The sequence below is a fragment of the Phacochoerus africanus genome, chromosome 8 (genome assembly GCF_016906955.1).
Source record: "Phacochoerus africanus isolate WHEZ1 chromosome 8, ROS_Pafr_v1, whole genome shotgun sequence".
NCBI classification, from domain to species: Eukaryota; Metazoa; Chordata; class Mammalia; order Artiodactyla; family Suidae; genus Phacochoerus; species Phacochoerus africanus.
In genome coordinates, this window is record NC_062551.1 from 11223960 (window position 1) to 11247643 (window position 23684).

The 23684-nt window shown below is 41.8% G+C and overlaps 1 protein-coding gene across 6 annotated transcripts in view; it reads right to left on the bottom strand.

The window, feature by feature from the left end:
* Window positions 1–23684, bottom strand: part of CNTNAP4 (contactin associated protein family member 4) — a 278641-nt gene that overhangs the window by 24394 nt on the left and 230563 nt on the right. For all 6 annotated transcript variants that reach the window (XM_047790390.1, XM_047790392.1, XM_047790393.1 and 3 more), the window contains 2 exons: window positions 12879–13049; window positions 11876–12094 (listed from right to left, as the gene is read on the bottom strand). In XM_047790390.1, the coding sequence (XP_047646346.1) occupies window positions 11876–12094; window positions 12879–13049 (390 nt within the window). The remainder of the gene's footprint in view (window positions 1–11875; window positions 12095–12878; window positions 13050–23684) is intronic.

The following is a 23684-nucleotide window of genomic DNA, read 5'->3' on the forward strand; positions in this document are numbered from 1 at the left end:
TAGTCTTCCTATGGATTGTTTATTGATTATTTTCGTTGACAGAATCCTTGAGTTTTCCCAACTTGACTGTGCATGGACGTGGTCTTTTGGCTGTTATCCTTTCATCATAAACTTGCAGCATCACACTGAGCACCAGAGTGTTTGCTTTTGTTGGGCAGATTTCCCAGGGAGCTTTTTCTAGGTGTTGGACTGGTGTTCATTATTTTAAGCCTGGAAAGAGTCTCCAAACAAATGGGAAAGGGGGTGAATGAAGAAACACAGTGGTGTAACATCTGTTGAATAATATATAACGATATATATTATTCAACAAATGTCACCCTTGAAGAGATTGACAAAGTTGGTGGGGAGAATCAGACCCTGCTATGGAATACGAGTATCACATGGAAAGACTTAAAAATACACGCTCAGGGGCTCCCTGCATGAAATACTGATAGTGTGGGCCAGAAATAAGGCTGTGAGGCTAAATGGTCAACAAGCACAGGTGAACCTTGTTCAGGCAGTCAACCGATTCCCACATTTAAAGCACTATCTTAACGGGAATGTAAGCTCTGGGTGCGCTCACACATAAATGTGTGTCCAGGAATATCATCAATTAATGCTCAGAACTTCAAGTAGGAAAATAACTTAATCTAAATAATCTGGGCAATTCACCCGGAGATGGTTAGAGTGTCATGGAGCCTCTAAAAAAGAGCTTCCTCTTTGAGCAGACAATGCTGCCTCACCGCCAAGGGCAGGTACCTGCTGCTCCTCACCTGGTCTCTCTTCCCAGAACGTGTCCACTCCATTCTCTCCCCTTCATTTGGCTAGTTGCTAATCCAGCCTCAGTCGCTTAAGGTCTCCTTATGCTCACAGATTAAACAGGGTTTGCTTTTTTTTTTTTTTTTTTGTATTTTCTGGACCAAAAATTGACCCTAAAGACCCTAAATAAATAGGCCTTTGTCGTCATCCAGCAAGCTTTACAGTTTAACAATTTACTTTGTGTATTATCGATGTCTCTCCATCAAAATAAGACATTCAATGAAAGCTGTTTCGATCACACTGTGTCCCCAGCACACAGAACAGTGCCTGATACATGACAGAGATGCCATAACTACTACCACACTAATTATCAATTATCACCAATCATAACTATTATGAGTACACAATGAATTTACTATTGATAAATAATTAGCACACTCGTTCATTAAACAGGGTTACACCTCAGGAGCAGGAGATGGGGGCTGGGTGCCTCCCAAGGTGAAGAGAGGGAACAGCCCTGCCTCACAGGGATGTTTGGGTCCCTGAGACTGAGAATGATCATAAGACTCAATTTGTCTGAATAAATTAATTCTCTGGTTTTGGATCATGCAGTATCACGAAGGGGAGATGAAAGGAATTCCTGAGAATTTTGGATTCATGGTCCCAAGGCTATTTACAATTCAGATTCATAGGCATAATGGTCCTTCTTCAAATGACTGTGTTTTGGTGTCTGTATTCAAATGGCTTCACTTGACATAATCGGTGCCTTTTCAATGAAGAATAGGAACGTCTTATGGGTGGGAGTCATGTTTTCTGTCTATACATCCTGATGAGGAGTGGTATGGAACCAGACATCTTCCAGTGCCAGCTGTGTTGGGCAAGCCTGGGAAAGAGTGGGGTTCATCCCGCTTTCAGAATGGTTGGCCCCCTTCTAGTTTCATTCCTCCTACATGGACTCAATCTCCTGCCATCCTTGAAGTCTCTCTTCTCTCCTTACCTTCAAGACGTGTCTTCTTTTCTTTCCACATCAAAGCTGCTGTTAAGTCAACTCAGTGAGAGAGTCCAGGGCCCAGAACCAAGTTTTTGAAAGAGATTCTTTGGGCATCCTTGTTGGAGTTTTCTCTCCTGGGTAAGGAAGGCAGCCTGCAGCCTTGGGTTTAGCTTTGGCCCAGGCATTCTTTGGAGGAGAGCCAAATGCTGTGAAGCCTGGATTAGAGGTGTATTCCTGGTGTATTTCATTTACTCGGGGTTACAGTATTTTAAATCATGGTGTAGAGTTTATAGTACACTGTACCACTAAATCACGGTCTGTTATGCATTTGTCACTCTGAAACATCCACCGTCTCTCTGATTTAGGGGTTTATCTCGGTCTGCCAGTGACATAATAATAACTAAATAACCAGGAGTCCGACAACTGAATACATCCATTTTCATCAGTTCCAACTCATTCATGCTTGTTTGTTTTCTGTTATTTTGGTTCAGATGCTGAGAAACTAGAGGCACAGAGACATCCAGGGACTAGCCCCAGGCATAGCTGAAAATTTTCTGAATAAACTCATTTAGTCAGAGGCCCAGTGAGGACCAGAGCTTACAGCTGGCCTTTGGTGACAAGGATGCTCCCCTCCTCGCCACACCAAAACATGGTCAAAGGGGAAAATTTCCATTTCCTTCTCCTCCTCAGATCATTTTTGGTTGGAATGGCATTGCAGCCCTGCCAGCTTTATTTAGCAGCCTTTGGCTGGATACTGTGTCTGACACTTGAGGTACAGAGTTATATGCAACCTGTGTTGGCCTCAGAGATCTTGCAGCCTAGCAAGAGACTCAGGCAGGAAAACACATGCCTACCCCATGATATTAGCGGTGGAAATAGACACCAGGGGGAGAAGAAGATCAGAGGATGGGGATATGAACAGAAAACAATACACGTATGCACATGTGCAACACATGTTTAAACAGCCTTTGGAACAGTGAGAAGAAAATCAACACCCAGCTTTGTAAACAGGCCTTCTTAATTCTATACTTTGAAAGAGTTAATGTTTGCCAAATCAAACAGCTTTAAACTACATTTTTACATTACCGACCAAAGGCAATCTCTAATTAAATATAAACATATGCAGCACACATATATGGAGGATTTTTACCTTACCATTAGGTTTCAAGTTAATAGCTTTTTTTTTTTTTTTATTTTAAGATGTAACTGTTCAGGAAAACAAGGCTAGTGTAAACAGGATGGGGTTTGAAAGCTTAATTAAAGATTCCAATGACTTTTCCAGGTTAGAGTATGTCCAATTAAAATGAGTTGCAGTTTGATTAATTGATTCTGGATGTTTCTGCTGAGTTATTATGTTTGGAACCGTCTACCAATTAATTTTCTATCAATTTACCTGCCACACTATATCAGATATAATGGATTTCGGAACTTCACAAACACTGAGTAGTTTGTGAAACAAATGCCCCACCTTTCTATGGGGATGAATACAACTGAATCTGTTCCCTTGTGCAACAGAATGGGGACACTGCATATACCACTGTATACGGGGACAGGATACTGGGTGCCGAGCAGAGACCGGGGCCAATGCTTTTACCGCGTTCATAGTCCCAGGAAGTGAGACTACGTGACAGATGCTACTGTCACAGAATACAAGCTGGCTCTTTCCTATGCTAATTTTCCACTCCTCTTGTGGCAAGAAGACCTTTCGTTTTTTAATGGCAAATGATTCATGTGCTGCGCTTGAATATTATTGAGGATTAGCTGGGAACAACGGCGTTATTTGCCCAGGGGCCGTAGAGGAAAAAAGAAATCAAGATCCCTGCACTTCTTCCACCAATTCCAAGTTACAGAAGCCTGTCTGGGAGCGTACAGGGACTGGCCGCGGAGCGCACTGTGCAGAAGAAGGCAGGGGAGGCCCTGGCCGTGATCAACTGGGGGTAGGACGTGAGTGGGCATGGGGGGCGGGGGGGCCCAGGACCAAGTCAAGGGAGGGATGAGGAAAGGGGTCTGCTGTGCGTCACCTACGGCATCGTCAGGCCGGTCCTTCCCAGCCGTCCCCGAGATACGAGAGAAGATGCGGCCTTGCAGAAACGATGGTATTCATTACTGTTGAGCGCTACAGGACTAGGAGACAAGCTATAATTTTTTTTTTTTCTTATGGCCACACTTGCAGCACATGGATGTCACTGAATCTGAGCTGCAGCTGTGACCTACGCGGCAGGTGTGGCAACACCGGATCCTTTAACCCACTGAGCTGGCCAGGGACGGAACCTGTGCCTCTGCAGCCACCTGAGTTGCTGTAGATGGACTCTTAACCACCTGCACCACAGCAGGAACTCTGACAAGCTATAATTCTGCCCTGAAATGCCCCTCGCTGAGCAAAGCCCTGGGAGGCCAGAAAGAGGAGAAAGTTCTTCTTCATGGTCAAAGAACTATCAAGTTGAAAGAGGCAGCTGGTGTAGGCACCCGTGGCGTGGAGAGAAGGTCCGGTCACTTTTCTCTGAATCAGTCAGTGGTTAGCACGTGTCCTGGTGGTAGTAGCAGCAGGTAAGGTGTGTCTACTCTGACTTAAGGCCACGGTGCCATCTGGCTGGCTGGTTTGACCATACAGAGGCCTGTTTTCAAGAAATGAAATATGGGTGGTGTTGGTTACATCCTCTGATCTCAAGGGATCCTACTTGAGTTCTGATTTTAGTCACTCTGATTGGCTTGCTGGACATGGAAAAGTATCCTGGGAGCGTCACTGGCTAATCATGAAAGAGACACCTCAAGGAGGGGAGAAGAGGATGACTGATGACATTACATAGATATGATATGACTACTTTAAACAGAAACATAACTCGTGTCGCAGTGCACCTTTATAACGGGGGATCGTACTTACGACCTCAAAAGAAAATTAGTCTCCAACGAAAATCATTCAAAGTTCTTTGGCATTCTCTTCCTGTAACTACCCTTTAGCCTATCAAAAACAAACTAAGGAGTTCCCAAGTGGCTCAGTGGGTAAGGATCCAGCATGGTCACTGCTGAGGCTCAGGTTTACAGCTGTAGTGTGGGCTTGATTCCTGGCCCAGGAACTTCCACGTGCCAAGGCACAGCCAAACCAAACAAACAAACAAAAACCCGAAAGCAAAAAGAAAACACATCTGGAATCGGTTATAATCAGGAACTTTGGCTCATCAAAAGACATCATACGCAATTTGAAAATGCAATCCATACAGAGAAAGAAAGATGCCTGTAGCAAATTTATCTAAAAAGGACTCATCTGAAATACATAAAGAATTCCTACAATTTTTTTTTTTTTAAAGAGGACAACCGTGCAGAAAATGGGCAACAGATCTAAATAGCCACTTCATAAAGGAGGGTATCCAAATAGTCAACAGAGATGTGGCTCTGACCCCTGATGCTTGGCATGCATATCTCCTACGAGCCAGGAATTCCACTCCCAGGTACACGCCCAACAGAAATGCAAGCTTACATTCACCAAACAATAGAGCACAAGGATGTCTGTGTAACATGAAACTGTGAAAGGACACAAATGCCCATTCCCAGGAAATAAATATATACTTGCAGTGGTACTGGCAGTGTCCTAGAAGTTCCCCAGGTGATCTGTTGAATGTGTAACTAGATGGAAAAGAAGACTTCAGAGCTTCCATACGCTTAGACGTCAACATTAACCTCTGTGTATGGCATTTAGAAATTGTTTGCTCTAGCTACTCAAGAAATCTTTGTAGATGTGCTGCAATTCAAATGCAATGCAAATGACTTGTGAGTCTGTGTCAGAGTCCTGCCTTCGCCTTCAGGTCCCAGTCCCAAATTATTGAAATGAAGTGTGCCCCATTTGAAAAACCTGTCAGTGAAAGAATTTAGGCTGCTCACAAAAATTGCAGAGCTGGTTGAATGAAAATCAATGCAAGGCTAATTTAAGACGCTTCTAAGAAAAATGCTGAGTTTACAAACCAAAATAGAAAATGACCACTGTCACGTTTCAGCTTAAAAAAAAAAAAAAAGATTGATTCTTTTCTCTGCATCATTTCCGTGGTTGGAGAATGTCGGTGGGTGTTTAATCACCGCAGCAACTCTTGACATTGAGTCCTCAGTGTTTACAAGGTCAAGGGCATGTGTTTAATATACCAACCAGCATCGTGCTACCAAATCTGTTTCTTAAGGTAAGGAATAGGAGAAGGCCCTCTGAATAGGACTAGTTAATTGAGATATGTCATAAATCACACACATATGAAAAAGGACAAAGTGAAGGAATGCGAAAAGGTTGCTGAAGACACAGTGCCATAATTAAGAATAAGGGTGGAGAAAGATGGGCTACTACTCATCATTTTTAGACTGGAAAGCAATGTGATGGCTGAGAAAACCTGGGCATGGGAAGACATTCACAGCATTGACGCTACTGTTTCTCATCTGACTATGGTATTGCATTAATGTTCACTTTCCATACAAGGATTTTTGTTCATTATTTTATTACGCCTTCGCTTTACATGCTGTCTTATGGTTTAGATTAGTTGACTACAATTGTGCTAATATTTGGAAGTAAAGAGAATATTAAATTCTTCTGTCTTATGATTCTGGGGTATAGGCTAACACTAGTTGAACCTCTGGAACTATCTATCATTTCCTTATTCCAATTTCAATTGTCATATATAATTGTTGCCCAGCTGAATCACATTTTTAATCATGGTTTCTATTTATTTCTCATGTTTTCTATTTATTTCTGCTGATGGTGCTCAGAAGTTAAGGCATTAGTCTTGCCTCCGAGTTTCATTCTGAGATGTGAACACATTTTATGATGGATTGTTAGGGGAGAAGTGAAGCAAGCAATGGAGAAAACACACTGGGTTCTTTCATGTTATATTATGCAGTGGTTACTTCCTAGAGAGCTCTGAAAACTTTCATCTCAAAAATATGCATCGTCAATAAATAGCATCAGTGTGGGTCTGGCTATGGTGGCACAGGGAGCAGGAGAATATAATTTAAATAAAAATGAACATACATTATCTACCTCCTAGAACAATGACTAAAGACAAAAATAAACAAATGCCACCTAATTATAAATAAAAGTTTTTGCATAGCAAAGGAAACCATAAACAAAAACAAAAAAGACAACCTACAGAACTGGAGAAAATTTTTTCAAATGAAGCAAGTGACAAGAGATTAATCTCTAAAAAATACAAATACCACCTACAGCTCAAGATCAAACAAACCAATCGAAAAATGGGCAGAAGATCTAAATAGACATTTCTGCAAAGAAGACATACAGAGGGCCAAAAAACACACGAGAAGATGCTCAACATTACTCATCATTAGAGACATGCAAATCAAAACCACTATGAGGTACCACTTTACACCAGCCAGAAAGGCCATCATCAAAGAGTCTACAAATAATAAATACTGGAGAGGTACGGAGAAAAGGGAAGCCTCTAACACTATTAGTGGGAATGTACACTGGTGCAACCACTATGGAAAACAGTATGGAGGTTCCTTAAAAAACTAAAAATAGAACTACCATATGATCCAGCAATCCCACTCCTGGGCATCTGGCCAGAGAAAACCATAATTGGAAGAGATACACACACCCGAAAGTTCACTGCAGCACTATTTACAACAGCCAAGACATGAAAGCAACCTAAGTGTCCATCAGCAGAGGAATGGATAAAGGAGATGTGGTACACAGATACACCGGCCTTACTCAGCCATAAAAAGTAATGAAATAATGCCATTTTCAGCAACATGGATGGGCCTAGAAACTATTTTATTGTTAAGTCAGACAGTTAAAGACAAACATCATGTGATATTACATATATGCGGAATCTAAAAAAAAAAAAAGATACACATTAACTTTTTTGCAGAACAGAAACAGACTCACAGACTTTGAAAAACTTGTGGTTATCAAAGAGGACAGGAGGGAGGGTGGGAGGGATGAACCAGGGGTTTGGGATTGGCATGTGCACACTGAAATCTATGGAATGACTGGCCCACAGGGACCTGCTGTTCAGCACAGAAAACTCTTCCCAATATTCTGGGATAATCTATGTGAGAAAAGAATCTGAGAGAGAATGGATATGTATGGCTGGATCACTTTGTTGTACGGCAGAAATTATCATAGCCTTGTAAATTAACTATACTTCAGTAAAACTTAAAGATATTAAAAAAAAAACCAAAACCCCCCCAAATGAACATATGTTAAAACATCTTCAGTGGTTTGCTCATAGGTAAAAGTGTTAAAGATAGTATCTCAAATGAATTTTTACATTATCAAAACTTCTACGGTTTCATGTTTATAGCACTGTAAAATAATTTTATTTGGTATTTGAAATATTATTATAATCATCATCACCGTCATCTTCATTAGTGTGTGAATTTAAATGGTTTTATTAGGAGAAAAAAAGTGACACTGAAAACTAGAGCCTTACTCTTTGCAATTACATTCATCTCATTCATTTGTCCTGAAACCCAAATACAAATGATAGTCGTTACGCACACTTGAAAATACTGATTAGTCATAATTATTTTTAATGTGGATGGGTGAACTACAAATTAAACTCTTGAACTTCTAAGTAAGGGAAATGAAATTGCCCTTTAAAACTTTAACCAGAAAATCAATTCTATTGGATTAAAGCACCGAGTCCTCGTCACCCACGGCGTCACTGGCCCCGAGAGCAGACTTCCCCCCATGGTTCAAAACTTGGAGAAACAGTTTCTAAGAACCTATAAACGAAGCAGCCTGACTTCCCCGTGGGAATGTGATGACGGGGTGGGTGGAATCTTTTTGAAGGAGAAGATGGGGGTGGGATATTTTCCCCTGGACTATGAAGAATAATTGGGGGCCTTTTCCAGCCCGGGAATAGGATGGATTATAGGATATGCTCTAGATTGTGGGGCCAGAGTACAGCTTTAATTGCCCTGTAAGTTAGGATAAAGGAAGAAAACAAGAAAAGATGGCTTCAGGTGAAAGTAAGACCACGATACGATGTGAGAAGCCCAGAGACCTTGCTGAAGGATATTAGCAGGAGTGAGTAGAAAGACACTAAGAGCAACGGCCAACGCAGCAGCAGGCTGAGCACATCTTCACCTGAAATATGTCCCATCATCATCTCCCCTCTGCAGGTGCCTCCACATCCTCTCACGGGGCCAAACGTGCAGCCTGCTTCCACCCTTGTCCTCCATCTTCCTCGGAGCAGCGAGCGAGAACGTGGAAAAGATAAATGAGACCCTGACACTCATCTGATCCCTGAGAATAAAATCCGACTCCTCGCCATGGCCTTCCCAGGCCCAGCACACAACTCGCCCTTGCTTGCCGCTGTCCTGGCTGATTCGCCCTTCGGCCACCACGACTCGCCCCTTAACTCCCTGCAGCTCATTCCCACCGCCTGGAACTTTCCGCAGTGGGACGTCCACAGGGGTCCCTCTTCTGCTTCATTTGGCCTCTGCTCAAAAGTAAGGTCCTCAGAGCGGGCTTCTGTGAACACCCTACTTGAAATAGAAGCCCCCTCACCCCCAGGCCCACCAAGCCAAACTGTTGCCAGAGGCCTAACCCTATTTTTTATTTCATTGTATTTATCATCTGAAATTATACATATATAATATATATACACACATACATATGCATGTATCCATGCATGCATGTATGTATGTATGTGTGTATGTGTGTGTATATATATATGGTATATAATTTTAAAATTTTTATTTTTATTATATATATATATTATACATATATAATATATATACACACATACATATGCATGTATCCATGTATGTATCCATGTATGCATGTAGGTGTGTATGTGTGTGTATATATATATATGGTATATAATTTTAAAATTTTTATTTTCTCATATTTTTTACTTTTATTGGCAGCGTCTTGTCTCTTCTGCTGAAATGTACTCTCAGGAAGGCAGAGAATTACTTTTGGTCTTAGGTCGTGCTACATTAAACTAGCTGGAATTATTACTTTTTTTTTAAAACAGTTTTTCACCCACTTTGTTCTAATTCAGCATAACTTTAAAATTATACTTTAAATTCCACTGAATCTTCCTACAAGGAAAAGGTATTTATTTTCACCTAGAAATTAAAACACATTTCAAAAAAAAAAAATTCTGCTTTGTTGGATAGTAATGTTGTGACTTGACAAATTACTATTTTGTCTTGTATGTACTACTCTATTAACTTGGTTGGGGCCCTTTCCAAAGAAAGCTAAAGTCTCCTTGTGTAGAGGTAAAGATAAAAACAGAACCTTACGTGGCCTCTTGACAGCCAATGACGTGCCTCCACTAAGGGTGTTTTTTTTAACCATGAGTCTGTCTTTTAAATTTATCACACTAATTGTTTCAATTTATGCAGACACTATGAGTGGGAAGGAGGGAACCGTAAAAAGTGATTTTTATTAATAGGTTTATCCAGAGATCTTTCTCTCTGCCTCTCCTTTTGAATTTTCAATGACTTTGACTTGAACATAATAAAGACTTCAGTTTTCAGACTTAGAAGTAACACAATCATCCTTGAATTTAACACACATGGGAGAGTCAAAACCTAACCAAATGCCTCCATAAAGATGAAATCTCTTAGATCTTTATTAAAATGATAACGCATGATCAATGGCAAAAGAATCAAGTCTGTTCTAACAAGTTTTTCTGTATCATAATAGTCCTTCTATCTGTTACAACTACCTGAAATCAAATTAAAGCCAAGATTCGTATCAGACACAATATACAGTGACTCTAGTTCCACGAAGTTAAAATTCATACCAAGAATGAAAGGTCATGCGCAGGCAAACTGCAGCAGATTTCACTGAAAAATTCGAGGACTGTTTCAGCCTTCTCAATTTCTAAGAATAGTAAGGCTATTTCCCAGATCCTGAACAGATTTTAAATTGCCATACCTTTTGCTACGGCCATCTCTTATTTTTCTCTAACTCAAGAAATATCTATGTCCATTTCCTGACTGAGCTCCTAGCATGTTATTAGAAGAAAAGTTATATATTTCTTCTCATGTTTTCCTGATTATTTCCATAACCCTAAATAAGCTTCATCCTTGGCAGTGAGAGAGAATTAATAAAACAAGGCTGTTCAGCAACTGAAGCTGACATGGGGATCTGGTGGGTTTTGCTCTAGAACATAGCTTTTACAAATGCTTGAAATATAATTTCTGGTAATTTACAGTTTATACTGCTTCAGAGTGCTGCTGTGTCCTTATTTACAGCAAGATATACGAAAAGTGATCATGTAAGAGAGAATTCCTTGAACTTCATGGTTGATAACTTCTGCAAAATAATTAGAAAAGATGCAAAGTAAAACAAACACACCCAGAAGGATTCCGATATCAAGTCTGTAAGTACCAAATTAATGTACTTGGAAATTAAAGGAACAACATTTGGATGGAAATATGAAGTAGATGATCAGAATATATCATAAAAATGGGCTATGGGATGGAAATCCTGGGAAATTGGATTGTTAGGATCATTATACAACTACAGATGTGATAAATTCATTTGAGTAATTAAAAAAAAATGGGCAAAAATAAGGATACCAGTGGAAAAACTGGTGAACCTAGTCACACCATGGATTCTACACACTCTCACACCTTTTTTTTTTTTTTTTTCTTTCTCCTGCTATTGGCCTGTTTTTGGCAGGGGTCACTGGTTGGCATCAGCTGGAATTCAACTTCCAGGGGAAGAGAGAGAGACATTTCCGATGTCATACTAAAGTCACTAATGTTCAAAAACAAAACCGAACTGGAATAAATCACACAATCTGTAATATTAAGAATGTTTAGGATACATTTATACAGTGCCATAGGTAAATTATATCTCAATAAAACTGGAAGAAAAAGAATGCAGGTTTTGAAATTTGTCAAACACAAATTGAATTTCATTTACTAGGTGGATTTCTGAAGGCAAGTCATTTCAACCCCCTGAACCTCCGCAATCGCATCCATAAAATCGGAAAAATACCCATTTCGCAGGTTGGTTATGAGGAAGTAATACCACATCTAGCACAGCCTGGGACATAGGTTCTCAATAAACAGTGGTTGGGTGGTGGTGTTTTCATTCTTATATAGCTGGTATTATCTGACTTTGGCCCATCTCTGTACTGACATCACACAATCAATGACAAAGCACCCAAAACAAGGACCACCTACCTACAAAGAGCTGACTGTTGAGCTGTAAGAGGACATGCCCATCGGCCGGAGCAGGCTGCCTCCTGGGCGAGAGCTGATCCACTTGCACAGCCGCCTCCTTCATGTTCCTTTCAACCCAAACATGGTGCCACTGGTTGTCGTTGAAGTGAGTGGGTGACTGCACTGAGATTTCAGAAGGCCCGTTTCCCACATCAAATGAAAACGTCACGACTGCAGGAGCTGGAAATATCAGACCCAAGGACTGTTCAAATTGGTCCCCATGATGGAGAGCCAAGTCTTTAATAAACTCGGGAAGAACAAGCACCATGGTATAAAAAAAAAAAAATCACCAAATATGAAGATGCTGGTGCAGATTTTATGAAAGGAACCAAGGATGTTGTACAGAACAGATGTGGAATAAGACAGTAAAATACATTTTTTTGGGGGGGGGGAGTGGATGCTCAGAAACTCACCCCCAGAGTTAATTTTTCATATTGATAAAAAACTAAAGCTATTTAGCCAGGGCAAGAAAACTAAGTTGTGTCTGAAAACTAAGTCATGTCTGGTAGTTTATATAAAAATAATTTTGACACTGATTGTAAGTTTAATGTCAAAAGCTTACATGTAATATACATTTCATATCAAAATACAAACAGCAGTCCAAGAGGATATCAAAATAATACGATTGGCTGGTTGAATTATGTAATTTTGAAATTAACGGACAAGTTCAACTTTTTAAAATTTGTAATTTTTGAATTTGTAAGACTTCTTTTTTATAATATAGCCTTTTTATTTATCTATTTTTATTTGTAGGTTCGTGAGGATACTAATAATTTTTTCCAAATGACCACATGTTAAGTATCAAATAATTTTCTTGCAAAATTGTTACCTTAATATTACAGTTTTTCCCAAAAGGACACAATGAACAGATTCAGCTGAGTAAGTAGCAACAACAGTACTTTCAAATCTAAAGGATTTACAACTAAATAGAATCCCACAGACTTCTAAGGAAAAGAAAACTTACAGCGTAGCTCTATCCGGATATAATCGGTAATCCCCAGGTTCTCTAAAAATACCCCAGATGAAGCTGTTGTCTTAAAAAAGAAAGACACATCTGCACTAAGTTCTCCGTGGAAAGTAGGAAAATGAAGGTATGAAGCCTCAGTATTGAAGGAAGCTGAATTCCAAAATAATCCTGTTTTTTTTTTTTTAAGGAAAAAAAAATCAAAAAGAAAACAAATTCATAAAATAAATGACACAATTACATTTTCTATTTTTTTGCATTTTTATTTTAATTATTTACTTTTTGGCCACACCCATGGCATGCAGAAATTCCCAGGCCAGGGATGAAATCCACGCTGCAGCTGTGACCCGAGCTGCTGCAGCAACAATGCCAGATCCTTAACCTGCTTCTCCACAAGGGAACACTCATGTTGCATTTTTACATTAAATTATTGCTCATTTATACAAACCTGCGCTTCTTTTACTCTGGGAATTATACAGTATACAAGACATGAAGACATGATGGAGATTTCACAAAGATTGAAATCCTGGATTCCTTCCACCATAAGAGCTGCTGCAGAAATGATCTGAATGCCATATTTCACATTAGAAAAAAGAAAAAAAAGCCTTCAGCCTAAATGCCAAAGGTTGTGATAAAGTCCTGCAAAACGTTAATAGACAAATTTTTAACAACTTGAAATTTTAAACACGCACATTACTTTGAATAACAGAAACTCTAAGGAAGCTCAGAGTGTTTTTTATTCTAGCACTTCTAACACACACACTTCACAGAGTTACACCTTCCTGCACTGTTTTCATGGATGGGCTTTGCGATTTTCTACACCAAGACTGGCAGTCAAAATATCCTCATCCAATTAAAGCTCAAGACACTGCTTCCTCTGTGCTATGTTGATATTCTCATGACAATGCTCTTTTTGTTCAAAATTATCTTTTGTTTTGCTTATAATAATGACAGTGGACAGAAGGAAAGTTGTCCTCAAAAAGTTTTAAAATGCTCAAGATAAGGATAAAATGTTTAAAAATTGGGGTGTAGGAGTTCCCTGTCATGGCTCAGTGGTTAATGAACCTGACTAGCAACCATGAGGATGTAGGTTCCATCCCTGGCCTTCCCTCAGTGGGTTGGGGAATCCGGCGTTGCCGTGAGCTGTGGTGTAGGTTGCAGATGCAGCTCGGATCCTGCATTGCTGTGGCTGAGGTGTAGGCCAGCAGCTACAGCTCCCGTTTGACTCCTAGCCTGGGAACCTCCATATGTGTCAGGTGCGGCCCTGAAAACACACAAAAAATAAAATAAAATAAAAAATAAAAATAAAAAAATAAGATAAAAATTGGGGTACGAAGTGAGATATCTGCCAAAAATTACGTGGACTACAATGTTAATTATAAGTTCTATCCAAATACAACCTTTATCTTTACTTTTCCATTCATTTTTTGGTTATATCTACAACTTTCTCGTTGAAGAGAATTGTGGAGAATTGTGTAGATAGCAGGAAGTATGGAAAATAAAATATCAATGCAGCGGCATGAAGTGACAAGAATGAAATCCATCAGATATGTGTGGTTGATGAGAAGCATTCTCAGAGAAACGAACTAGGCATTGCAGCTGCCATCCCGCAAGTTCTCGACATCAAAAATAAATATACATCTTGAGTTTTAAGCAACTGTCTTCATACATACTCACAACACTGAATAAAACTCTCCTTCTTGGAAGAAAGGCGTATTGATCCTTTGGAGTTAGAACACAGTAATTTCAAAACAACAGTCTGCTATGTTAGCCCAGAACAGATACCTAATTAGAGTTCAAAGTCACAAACTTGGAGTTTCCGGTGTGGCTCAGCAATAACAAACCCACGGAGTATCCATGAGGATGATGGTTCCATCTCTGGCCTCGCCCAGTGTGTTGAGGATCTGGTGTTGCCATGAGCTGCGGTGTAAGTTGCAGACACAGATCGGCTCCTGTGTTGCTGTGGCCTAAGCTAGAAGCTGCAGCTGCGATTCGACCTCTAGCCTGGGAACTTCCATATGCTGCAAGGGCAGCCCTAAAAAACAAACAAACAAAAAAAGTCACACTTGACCTGGCTTCTATCTGTTCCTTAGATTTTCATTTATTTTCTATAAATTCTGGACCCAAACAAACAGTGCTTATATCTATTTTACTTTTTCAATTTTTCCGACGGACCTGATTCAAAAATCAATTCTCAGCTCTTATGTGCACAATTTTAGAGCGGACTTTATTCTGCTGAAATATGCTGAGAGCTTTTTTTTTCCCCCCTACAGCCAAAAGGAACACTTTTTTTTTCTGAGTATGTCCAAAGTTGTCCTTATTGCCATTTTACAGCTCTTTCTATGCCTTGACACTTTGATCTCTAGGAAAGAGAGCACGAAAATGCAAATACCAAGTCGGGCAATAACGCATTAGTATTCTTAAAAGTTCTCACCTGACCTATTTTTTAGAAGAAATTACATATCTTTCGGTTGAAAACGTATGAACATTAAAGCTGTTAACTGTAAATTATAGAATATTATTAAATCGTTCTCATTTGGACTGATTACTAAGAGGAACACTTAGAATGACTTCAAGGTCTAAATTCGATAATATTACCCTAAGAACATAATATTCCATTTGTTTCGTTTTTATATCACAACTAACCCAATAAAGCATCACGTACGGGGCTTCAGGGATCTGGGTGAAACAGAGGAACAATTGTTTGAATTGCTGCTATTTTTACAATGAATGCTTCTACAGTAATTAAAAGGATTGATTACCTTAGGTAGCTTAACACCCTCACACCTATAGTACCTAGTTTGTCTAGTTAGCAAGTCTTATTTTACAGACTCAAGTAATATTTTTAACATGAAGAACATTTTACTGAATTTAGAAATTGCTGCTAATTCACAACAATTATAAAGAAAATGAAGGCCAATGCTTCCATGATCAAATAATGCTGACACACGACAGCACAGCCCTTCACAGACTGTGCTAAGAAGCATCCAGGAGGATCTGGGCTGCGTGGGAAAAGGAGGAGCAGGAAAGAGGAGAGCAGAGCCCAGCAGGTGGGTACCAGCCAGAAGGGGCAGGTCTTTCGAAGAGAGGATTTCATGGCTAAGGAGGTGTTTTTTTTTTTTTTTTTTGGTCTTTTTGCTATTTCTTGGGCCGCTTCTGCAGCATATGGAGGTTCCCAGGCTAGGGGTCCAGTCGGAGCTGTAGCCACTGGCTTACGCCAGAGCCACAGCAACGCGGGATCCGAGCCGCGTCTGCGACCTACACCACAGCTCACGGCAACGCCGGATCGTTAACACCCACTGAGCAAGGACAGGGACCGAACCCGCAACCTCATGGTTCCTAGTCGGATTCGTTAACCACTGCGCCACGACGGTAACTCCCGGCTAAGGGGGTTTAAAAACCCCTAAGCTCAAGTTCCCATTGTGGCTCAGCGGTAACCCAACTAGTATCCCTGAGGACTTGGGTTCAATCCCTGGCCTCCCTCAGTGGGTTAAGGATCTGGCATTGCCAGGAGCTGTGGTGTAGATCACAGACATGGCTCAGATCCTGCCTTGGCGTGGCTGTGGTATAGGCTGGCAGGTGCAGCCCCGATTTGACCCCTAGCCTAGGAACTTCCATCTGCTGTGTGTGCGGCCCTAAAAATCAAAATAATAATAATAATAACAATTATAATAAAAATCCCTAAGCTGCACCGAGAGCTGACCTGAATGTAATCACTTGCTCTACGAATGCTTTTTTATCATCCCAACAAAAACAAATCATGATGTATTATTCTAATTAATTAGTTAATAAGTACAAGGTAATCGATAATTAATATATTCTCAATTAAATTCAATATAGGGTGTTAGAGATTCAGAAACATTCCTTTTCGGATGTCATCTATTAACTTTCCAGAACTCAAAGCAAACTATGATGAATAACATAGTTTTTCACATAGAAAAGGAAGGTATACTATGTATTTAATTCCATACATAAAGTAAAAACGTTTTTCGAGTTCCCTTCATGGAGCAGCAGAAACGAATCCGACTAGAATCCAGGGTTTGATCCCTGGCCTCTCTCAGTGGGTTAAGGATCTGGTGGTGCTGTGGCTGTGGCACAGGCCAGCAGCTGTAGCTCTGATTTGACCCCTAGTCTGGGAACTTCCACAGAGTTTTTCACATATAAAAGGAAGAAAGGAAGGAAGATGTATTTAACTCCATACATAAAGATGTATTTAACTCCATATACAGAGTAAAAAGAGCCCAAATAGGAAAATTAACTTCATAGCATATTAAGATTATCAGTAACATTTAAAATATCTGTGTTGCTAAAGTATTGTTTATATCACTTAACTAGTGATGATTCTCCTTTTAAAAGCAACAGACTTACATAGACAGAAAGTAGATTCGTTGGCTGAGAAGATGGGGCAATTGAAAAATGACAGGGGCTAAGAGGTGGGAGTTCTGAGGGCAATGAAAATGTTCGAAACTTGATTACGGCAGTCGTTACCTAATGCTACGAGGACACAAAAAGTCACTGAATAATTCACTGTACATGGGCGAGCTGCATGGTATGCGAATTCTATCTCAACAAAGATGTTTAAAAAAAGAACAGTTTTTCAAAAAAGATGGTTTTTTTTAAGACCTTTTACTTGTAAAATCAAAATGCATCTGACAGGCTACCACTACCTCTCCTTCTAATTGTAAACCACTTATATGAGGTATGCTTGACATATAAAAATCTGTACATATTTAGTGAATACAACCTGATGAGTTTGTAACACTAGCTCTCTCCCCTCCCCTTTTTTTTTTTGCTTTTCTTTTAGGACCGCACCTGTGGCATATGGAGGTTCCCAGGCTAGGAGTCGAATTGGAGCTACAGCTGCTGGCCTACCCCACAGCCACAGCAAGACGGGATCCGAGCCACATCTGTGACCTACACCACAGCTCCCAGCACTGCTGGATCCCTGACGCACTGAGCCTGAGCGAGTCCAGGGCGAGAACCTGCATCCTCATGGATGCCAGTCACATTTCTTTCCGCTGCACCATGATGGGACTCGCAACACTACCGCTCTTAAAAGTGAATAAAATAAAGTGAAATACAGAAATGCCAAGACAGCCAATAAGGCTGCTGTGAACATCCATGTACAGGTTTTGGCATGAGTGTTAGTTCTCAGTTCTCTGGGTCCCTGGGTCGGATGAGAGCTGTACGCTTATTTTTTACAAAATGGCAATGTTTTCCAGAGTGGCCAACCATATCGTTTTACTTTCCCATGAGCATGTACAAGCAGTTTTTCTGCATTCTGGCTAGAATTCTGTGCTAGAATTTTTTTTTTTTCTTTTTCCAGGGCCAGTCCTACGGCATATGGAGGTTCCCAGGCTAGGGGTCTAATTGGAGCTGTAGCCGCCGACCTACACCAGAGCCACATTCTCGCCAGATCTGAGCCACATCTGCAACCACACCACAGCTCACGGCAACGCTGGATCGTCTGCCCACTGAGCAAGGCCAGGGATCGAACCCGCAACCTCATGGTTCCTAGTCTGATTCATTAACCACTGCGCCACGACGGGAACTCCTAGAATATTTTTTTTAATGGCAGCCATTCTGAAAGGTGTGCAGTGCTATCTCATGGTGATTTTAATATGCATTTGCCCAGTGGTTAATGGATTTGAGGGTTTTTTCGTGTGTTTAATTGCCAAGTGTATTCTTCACTTGTCGAAATCCCTCTTTCTGTTGTTTACCCACTGTGTTCCTGGCTTGCAGGTGGCTGCCTTCTCACTGTGACCTCACAGGGCCTTTCCTCTGTGCACAGGTGGAGACAGGGCTGTCTGGTGTCTCTTCATCTTCTTATAAGGATGTGAATCCAACCAGATTAGGGCCCCACCCTTCTGATACCACCTAACTTAAAATTATCTCCTGAAAGACCCCACTGAAAGATTAGAGCTTCAAGTTTTGGGGGTGGTGAAACTATTCAGTTCATAACATCCATATTTTACCTGGACGGCTGCTGCTTTTTTCCTTGCTGAATTTTGAGAGGTCTTCATATATTCTAGACACTAGTCCTTTGTCAATTCTCAGCCCTCATCTTAACCTGTCAGCAGCAATTAATGGTTGATCATCGTCCCCCTCTCTTTTGAAACATTTCCTTCATTTGGAGTCCAGGATACCAACTCTCTTTTGCCTTTCTCATTCTCGGTACAATCCTCAGTTTGCTTTCTTCTTCTTCAGCTCCTCATCCTACCACCGTGGGAATGCCCCCAAGGCCCTGTCATTACACTACCCCACCCATAATAACTCCTGCCAGTCCATTTTGTGGCTTTAAACATGTTGATGCCTTAACAAATGCGCGGCTGAAGCCTGGAACTCTCAAACTAACAACTCCACATCTCGATCTGAATGTCTAATAGCATCTCAACTTTCAGATGTTCAGCAATGGAATTCTTTATATTCCTCTGCAACTCCTGCACCCCAGCGGCCGTCTTCTCTATCGCAATGAATCCCAGTTCTGTGCCTCTAATGGGCGGTCGGACCAAACGCCTTGGTATCATTCTTGACTATTCTTTTCGCCGTCTACATCAACCCATCTGCAAATGTGACTGCTTCTCCTTTTGAACTGTACACACGAGCATCACTGTGCCCATGGCTCAGGCCTACATAATCCCTCCGCCGTGGGTGATGTGGTCTCATAAACAGTCTCCTTCCTTCAGCCTGACCCTGTTCCGGCTCCTTCAAGCCTAAGTGAGAGCACACAGCTCCTCTGCTCAAAACTCCCTACTGTGTTCTATTCTGACTCACGTAGAAGAAGAAAGACCTTTCAAAACCCTTCCACGATCTGACCACCAGTTTCCGCGCTCACGCATGCCATTCTCCTCTGTGCACATTCTGCTCCAAACACATGGACGGTGTTGCTGCTCCATCAGTGTATCAGCTACGGTCTCATCTCTGTGCAGGTACTCTGGCTTTTCCCGCTGGGTAAAGCACACCTTCGCACTTCTCCACGTGCCTTGCTCTCTTATTTCCTTCAGGTTTTTATTCAAATGCCACCTTTTTAGTGGGCACCTCCTAGCCATCCTATTTTAAATATCTGATCCCACCTCATTCCTGCCTCAGCTATAGTGCCTTCACCCTACTCACTAGTGTCTGTTATTCCATGTATTTCACTTATTTGTTGTCTCTCTCCCCTCCCACCAAGAGAACTTGAGCTCCAAGAAAGTAGATCGTATTTTCTATTTATTTTTGTCTACTTTGTTCCCTTCTCTCTCTCACCCTCGCTTCTCTTTTTCTCTCTCTTCCTGTCACTTTCAACATGGGGAAGAAAGTACAATGGATGGGCTCAATAAGTATTTCCTGTAGGCAATGCTAAGATTCGCTTTGTCACGGGAGCAATCAGAAAGCTTAGCGTCATCACTCCCAGTGTGGTGATATCACATGTATCCCACAAATATACTCAGATCTTTTGGTAAACAAGGGGAAAAAGGGAGGTCAAGAGAGAAGACAGAAAAGAGAGAGAAGACAGGAAAAAGAAGACGAAGAAGTTGGGGTAAAGAGGCGGAGAGACTTTAAAAAATTCAATAAAGGGAACCCAAGGAAAGAAAAGAAAGCCTAAGACCTAAAATGAAAAGAATTTCCTAATGGTGGAGGATGATCAGATAACAGTGGCGCTTGCAGAATTATATGATTATCTGTTAAAATGGAATTGATCCCGATTCTTTTTAATGGTTTATATGTAGTCTGCCAAATGGAACAGAACCCTGTCAAACGGAAGAGAAATTAGCCAAATCACTCGTCAATATCTTTTTCCAGTCTAAGAATACAACTTCTGCAAAGTTATTTATTGCCTACATGCACCTTTGATTGTTTAATGCATTCTGGGCAGCTGTGATTTCTCAGACAGCTGAACACGTCAATGCAGACAAAATGAAGAAACTCCTTTCAATGACAAGATCTGAGAACAAGAAACTTAGACAATCTTTTCCAGCCACGGAAGTTTGGAGGGTGCCTTGATCTAGATGTAAAATCTCAACACAGTGAAGTTAACTAAGAAATATACGTCATAAAATTGGTTGAAAAATTCAAATGCCGAAGAGTTTAAAATACCTCCTTGGTCAGATTAACAAGCTGAGGGCAGACATTCAGCTCATGCTTGTAATGCTTTAAATGGATTGTAAGATGCAGGTAGCCATTCCACCACACTGCATTCTATTTCAAGAAAAATGACACCAGCGCACAGCGGGGAGAGGCATCCTTGTTAAATTACTGACCTGTGAGAATAACTATTCCTTAAATTATTCAGTCAAAAAAGAAAATCAGGGAGTTCCCGTTGTGGCTCAGTGGGTTAAGAACCTGACTAGTATCCATGAAGATGCAGGTTCAATCCCAGGTCTCGCTCAGTGGGCTAAGGGTGGCCGTCGAGCTGTGGTGTAGGTCACAGATGTGGCTTAGCGCTGGTGTTGCTGTGGCTGTGGTGTAGCCCAGAGCTATAGCTCGGATTCGACCCCTAGCCTGGGACCTTCTATATACCGCAGAGGCAGCCCTAAAAAGACCAAAAAAAAAAAAAAAAGCCAGGATTTCCTGCTGCGGTGCAACGGGATAGGTGGCATCTTGGGTGTGAGTGCTAGGTTACAGGTTCCACCCCCGGCACAGCACAGTGGGTTAAGGATCTGGCATTGCCGAAGTCGTGACTGTGGTTCTGATCTGATCCCTGGCCCAGGAACTCCAGGTGCTGCCAGGTGGCCAAAAAAAAAAAAAAAAAGCAAATCACCTCAAGCTGCAAAAGTCGGTTTGACCTCAGCAATTTCCACAGCAACATTATCCCTAGAAGATAAAGGAGCAGTGTCCACAAGTTTCTGAGGGAAAGCAAAGGTATCCAGCTTACCTATGGTTAAGTATTAAGTATGAAGGCAAGAGGTAGACATTCTCAAGTTTTAAAGAATTCTGAAAATAAAGCACATAAATAATTTTTTTTCAGGGGGAATCAAAATAAATTATGACTTCATATTGAAATAGAGTCCACCAAAGGATATCTGGAAAAGCTATAACAGGTAAGGTTGATGGCACCTCTTAGAAGAGGCAGACAGAAGAGGATACTATGCACAAACTGCTGAAAAGTCACAAAATGTGACCCAAAAATATTATGCCAGTTTGGGGCTTTTTTTGTTTTTTTTTTTTTTATTTTTTTGTCTTCTGGTCTTTTTAGGGCCGCACTCTCAGCATATGGAGGTTCCCAGGCTAGGAGTTAAATCAGAGCTGTAGCCGCCGGTCTACACCACAACCACAACCACAGCCACAGCAACGCGGTATCTGAGCCATGTCTGCCATCTACACCACAGCTCGCGGCAATGCCGGATCCTTAACCCACTGAACGAGACCAGGGATCAAACCCACATCCTCATGGATGCTAGTCAGGTTCTCTAACCACTCACTGAACCACGATGGGAACTCCTACAACAGTTTTTAAAAAGGTTAAACAGAGGGTTATATTATAACCCAGAAGTCCCACTCCTAGATGTATACTCATAAGAAGCATAAATATACATATATATATGTTCAAAAAAACACATGCATACATGGATATTCAGAGCAGCGCTAATGATAATAGGTCAAAAGTGGTGCCAACCCAATGGCCAAGAACTGATGAGTAGATAAACAAAATATGGTGTATCCATACAAAGGAATATTATTTTGTCCTTAAAAATAGTGACTATTTGAGAGGACAAGATGGCGGAGGAGTAGGGGGACATGCTCGCCCTCTCCCACAAACACAACAAAAAAAGCACATCTACAGAATAAATGACTCGCACAGAACAGCAACCAATCGCTGGCAGAGGAACCTAAACTCCAATAACGGCAAGAAGTTCGTGACATTACAGGGCAGAACGGGAGAAAAGAGGAGAGTGAGAGAAGGTGAATCCGAGCGGGACGGGTGCTCCCGAAAGGGAACTGCGGAGGAGAAAGGGATCCCGTACCCTGGAAAGTCACCTACACGGGGGAAAGATCAAACGAACCAGAGGAATCTCCAGATGCAGAGAAGAGTGTAGCAGTAAGTTGGAGTACGGAAAAGCCGATCAAGAACCGAACGGACCATCTGAACTACAGGCACAGTCACCAAAAATTGAGACGCCTGGGTGGGGGCTGGGCACCGAGTCCTCGGCTCCAGAGGTTAGTCCCCGGGAAAGGGCCGGGGGACGCCTGGGTGGGGGCTGGACACAGAGACCTCGCCTCCGAAGGTTGGTCCCTGAGAGAGGGCCAGGGGGCGCCTGGGTGGGGGCTGGGCACCGAGATCTCGGCTCCAGAGGTTAGACCCTGAGAACGGGCTGGGGGGGTGGGGCAGAGCGGAAACTGCTTGGGAGGTCTAGAAACCATTTGACCAGGCAGAGACTGCCTGGGAGACTAGAAAACAAAGCTGTCGCAGAGGAAGGGAGCAATACTCTAGGGGTGGGGAAGTGGAAAGCTGCATCAGAGGGAACTTGGGAAAAGAGCCTGGTCTGCGCCCATGCTGGGGAGGGGAGAGAAGAAGGGGTGGGTCCCCATAGAATACCCCCCACGCCACAGCAAGCTTACAGGCCTGCTAGCTAGCTGAAAGCTGTGCTTCCCAGTGCATCCCCTCCCCCCGCCCCTGCCACCCCCTACGCTCTCGCCGAACCTGGAGCTGCCTGCCATCCAGGAGGGCTGGCCTCAACAATTGCCTGAAGCCTACCACCGCAGGGGCTGTCCCTGCACAGGCCTGCTTGCCCTTTGGTGGGGCTACACTTCCACAGAGCAGCACCAAACACCACCAGCCCCCGAGAAAAGGCCTGCAGCCCAGAAAAGCTAGAACAAGCCTAGCCA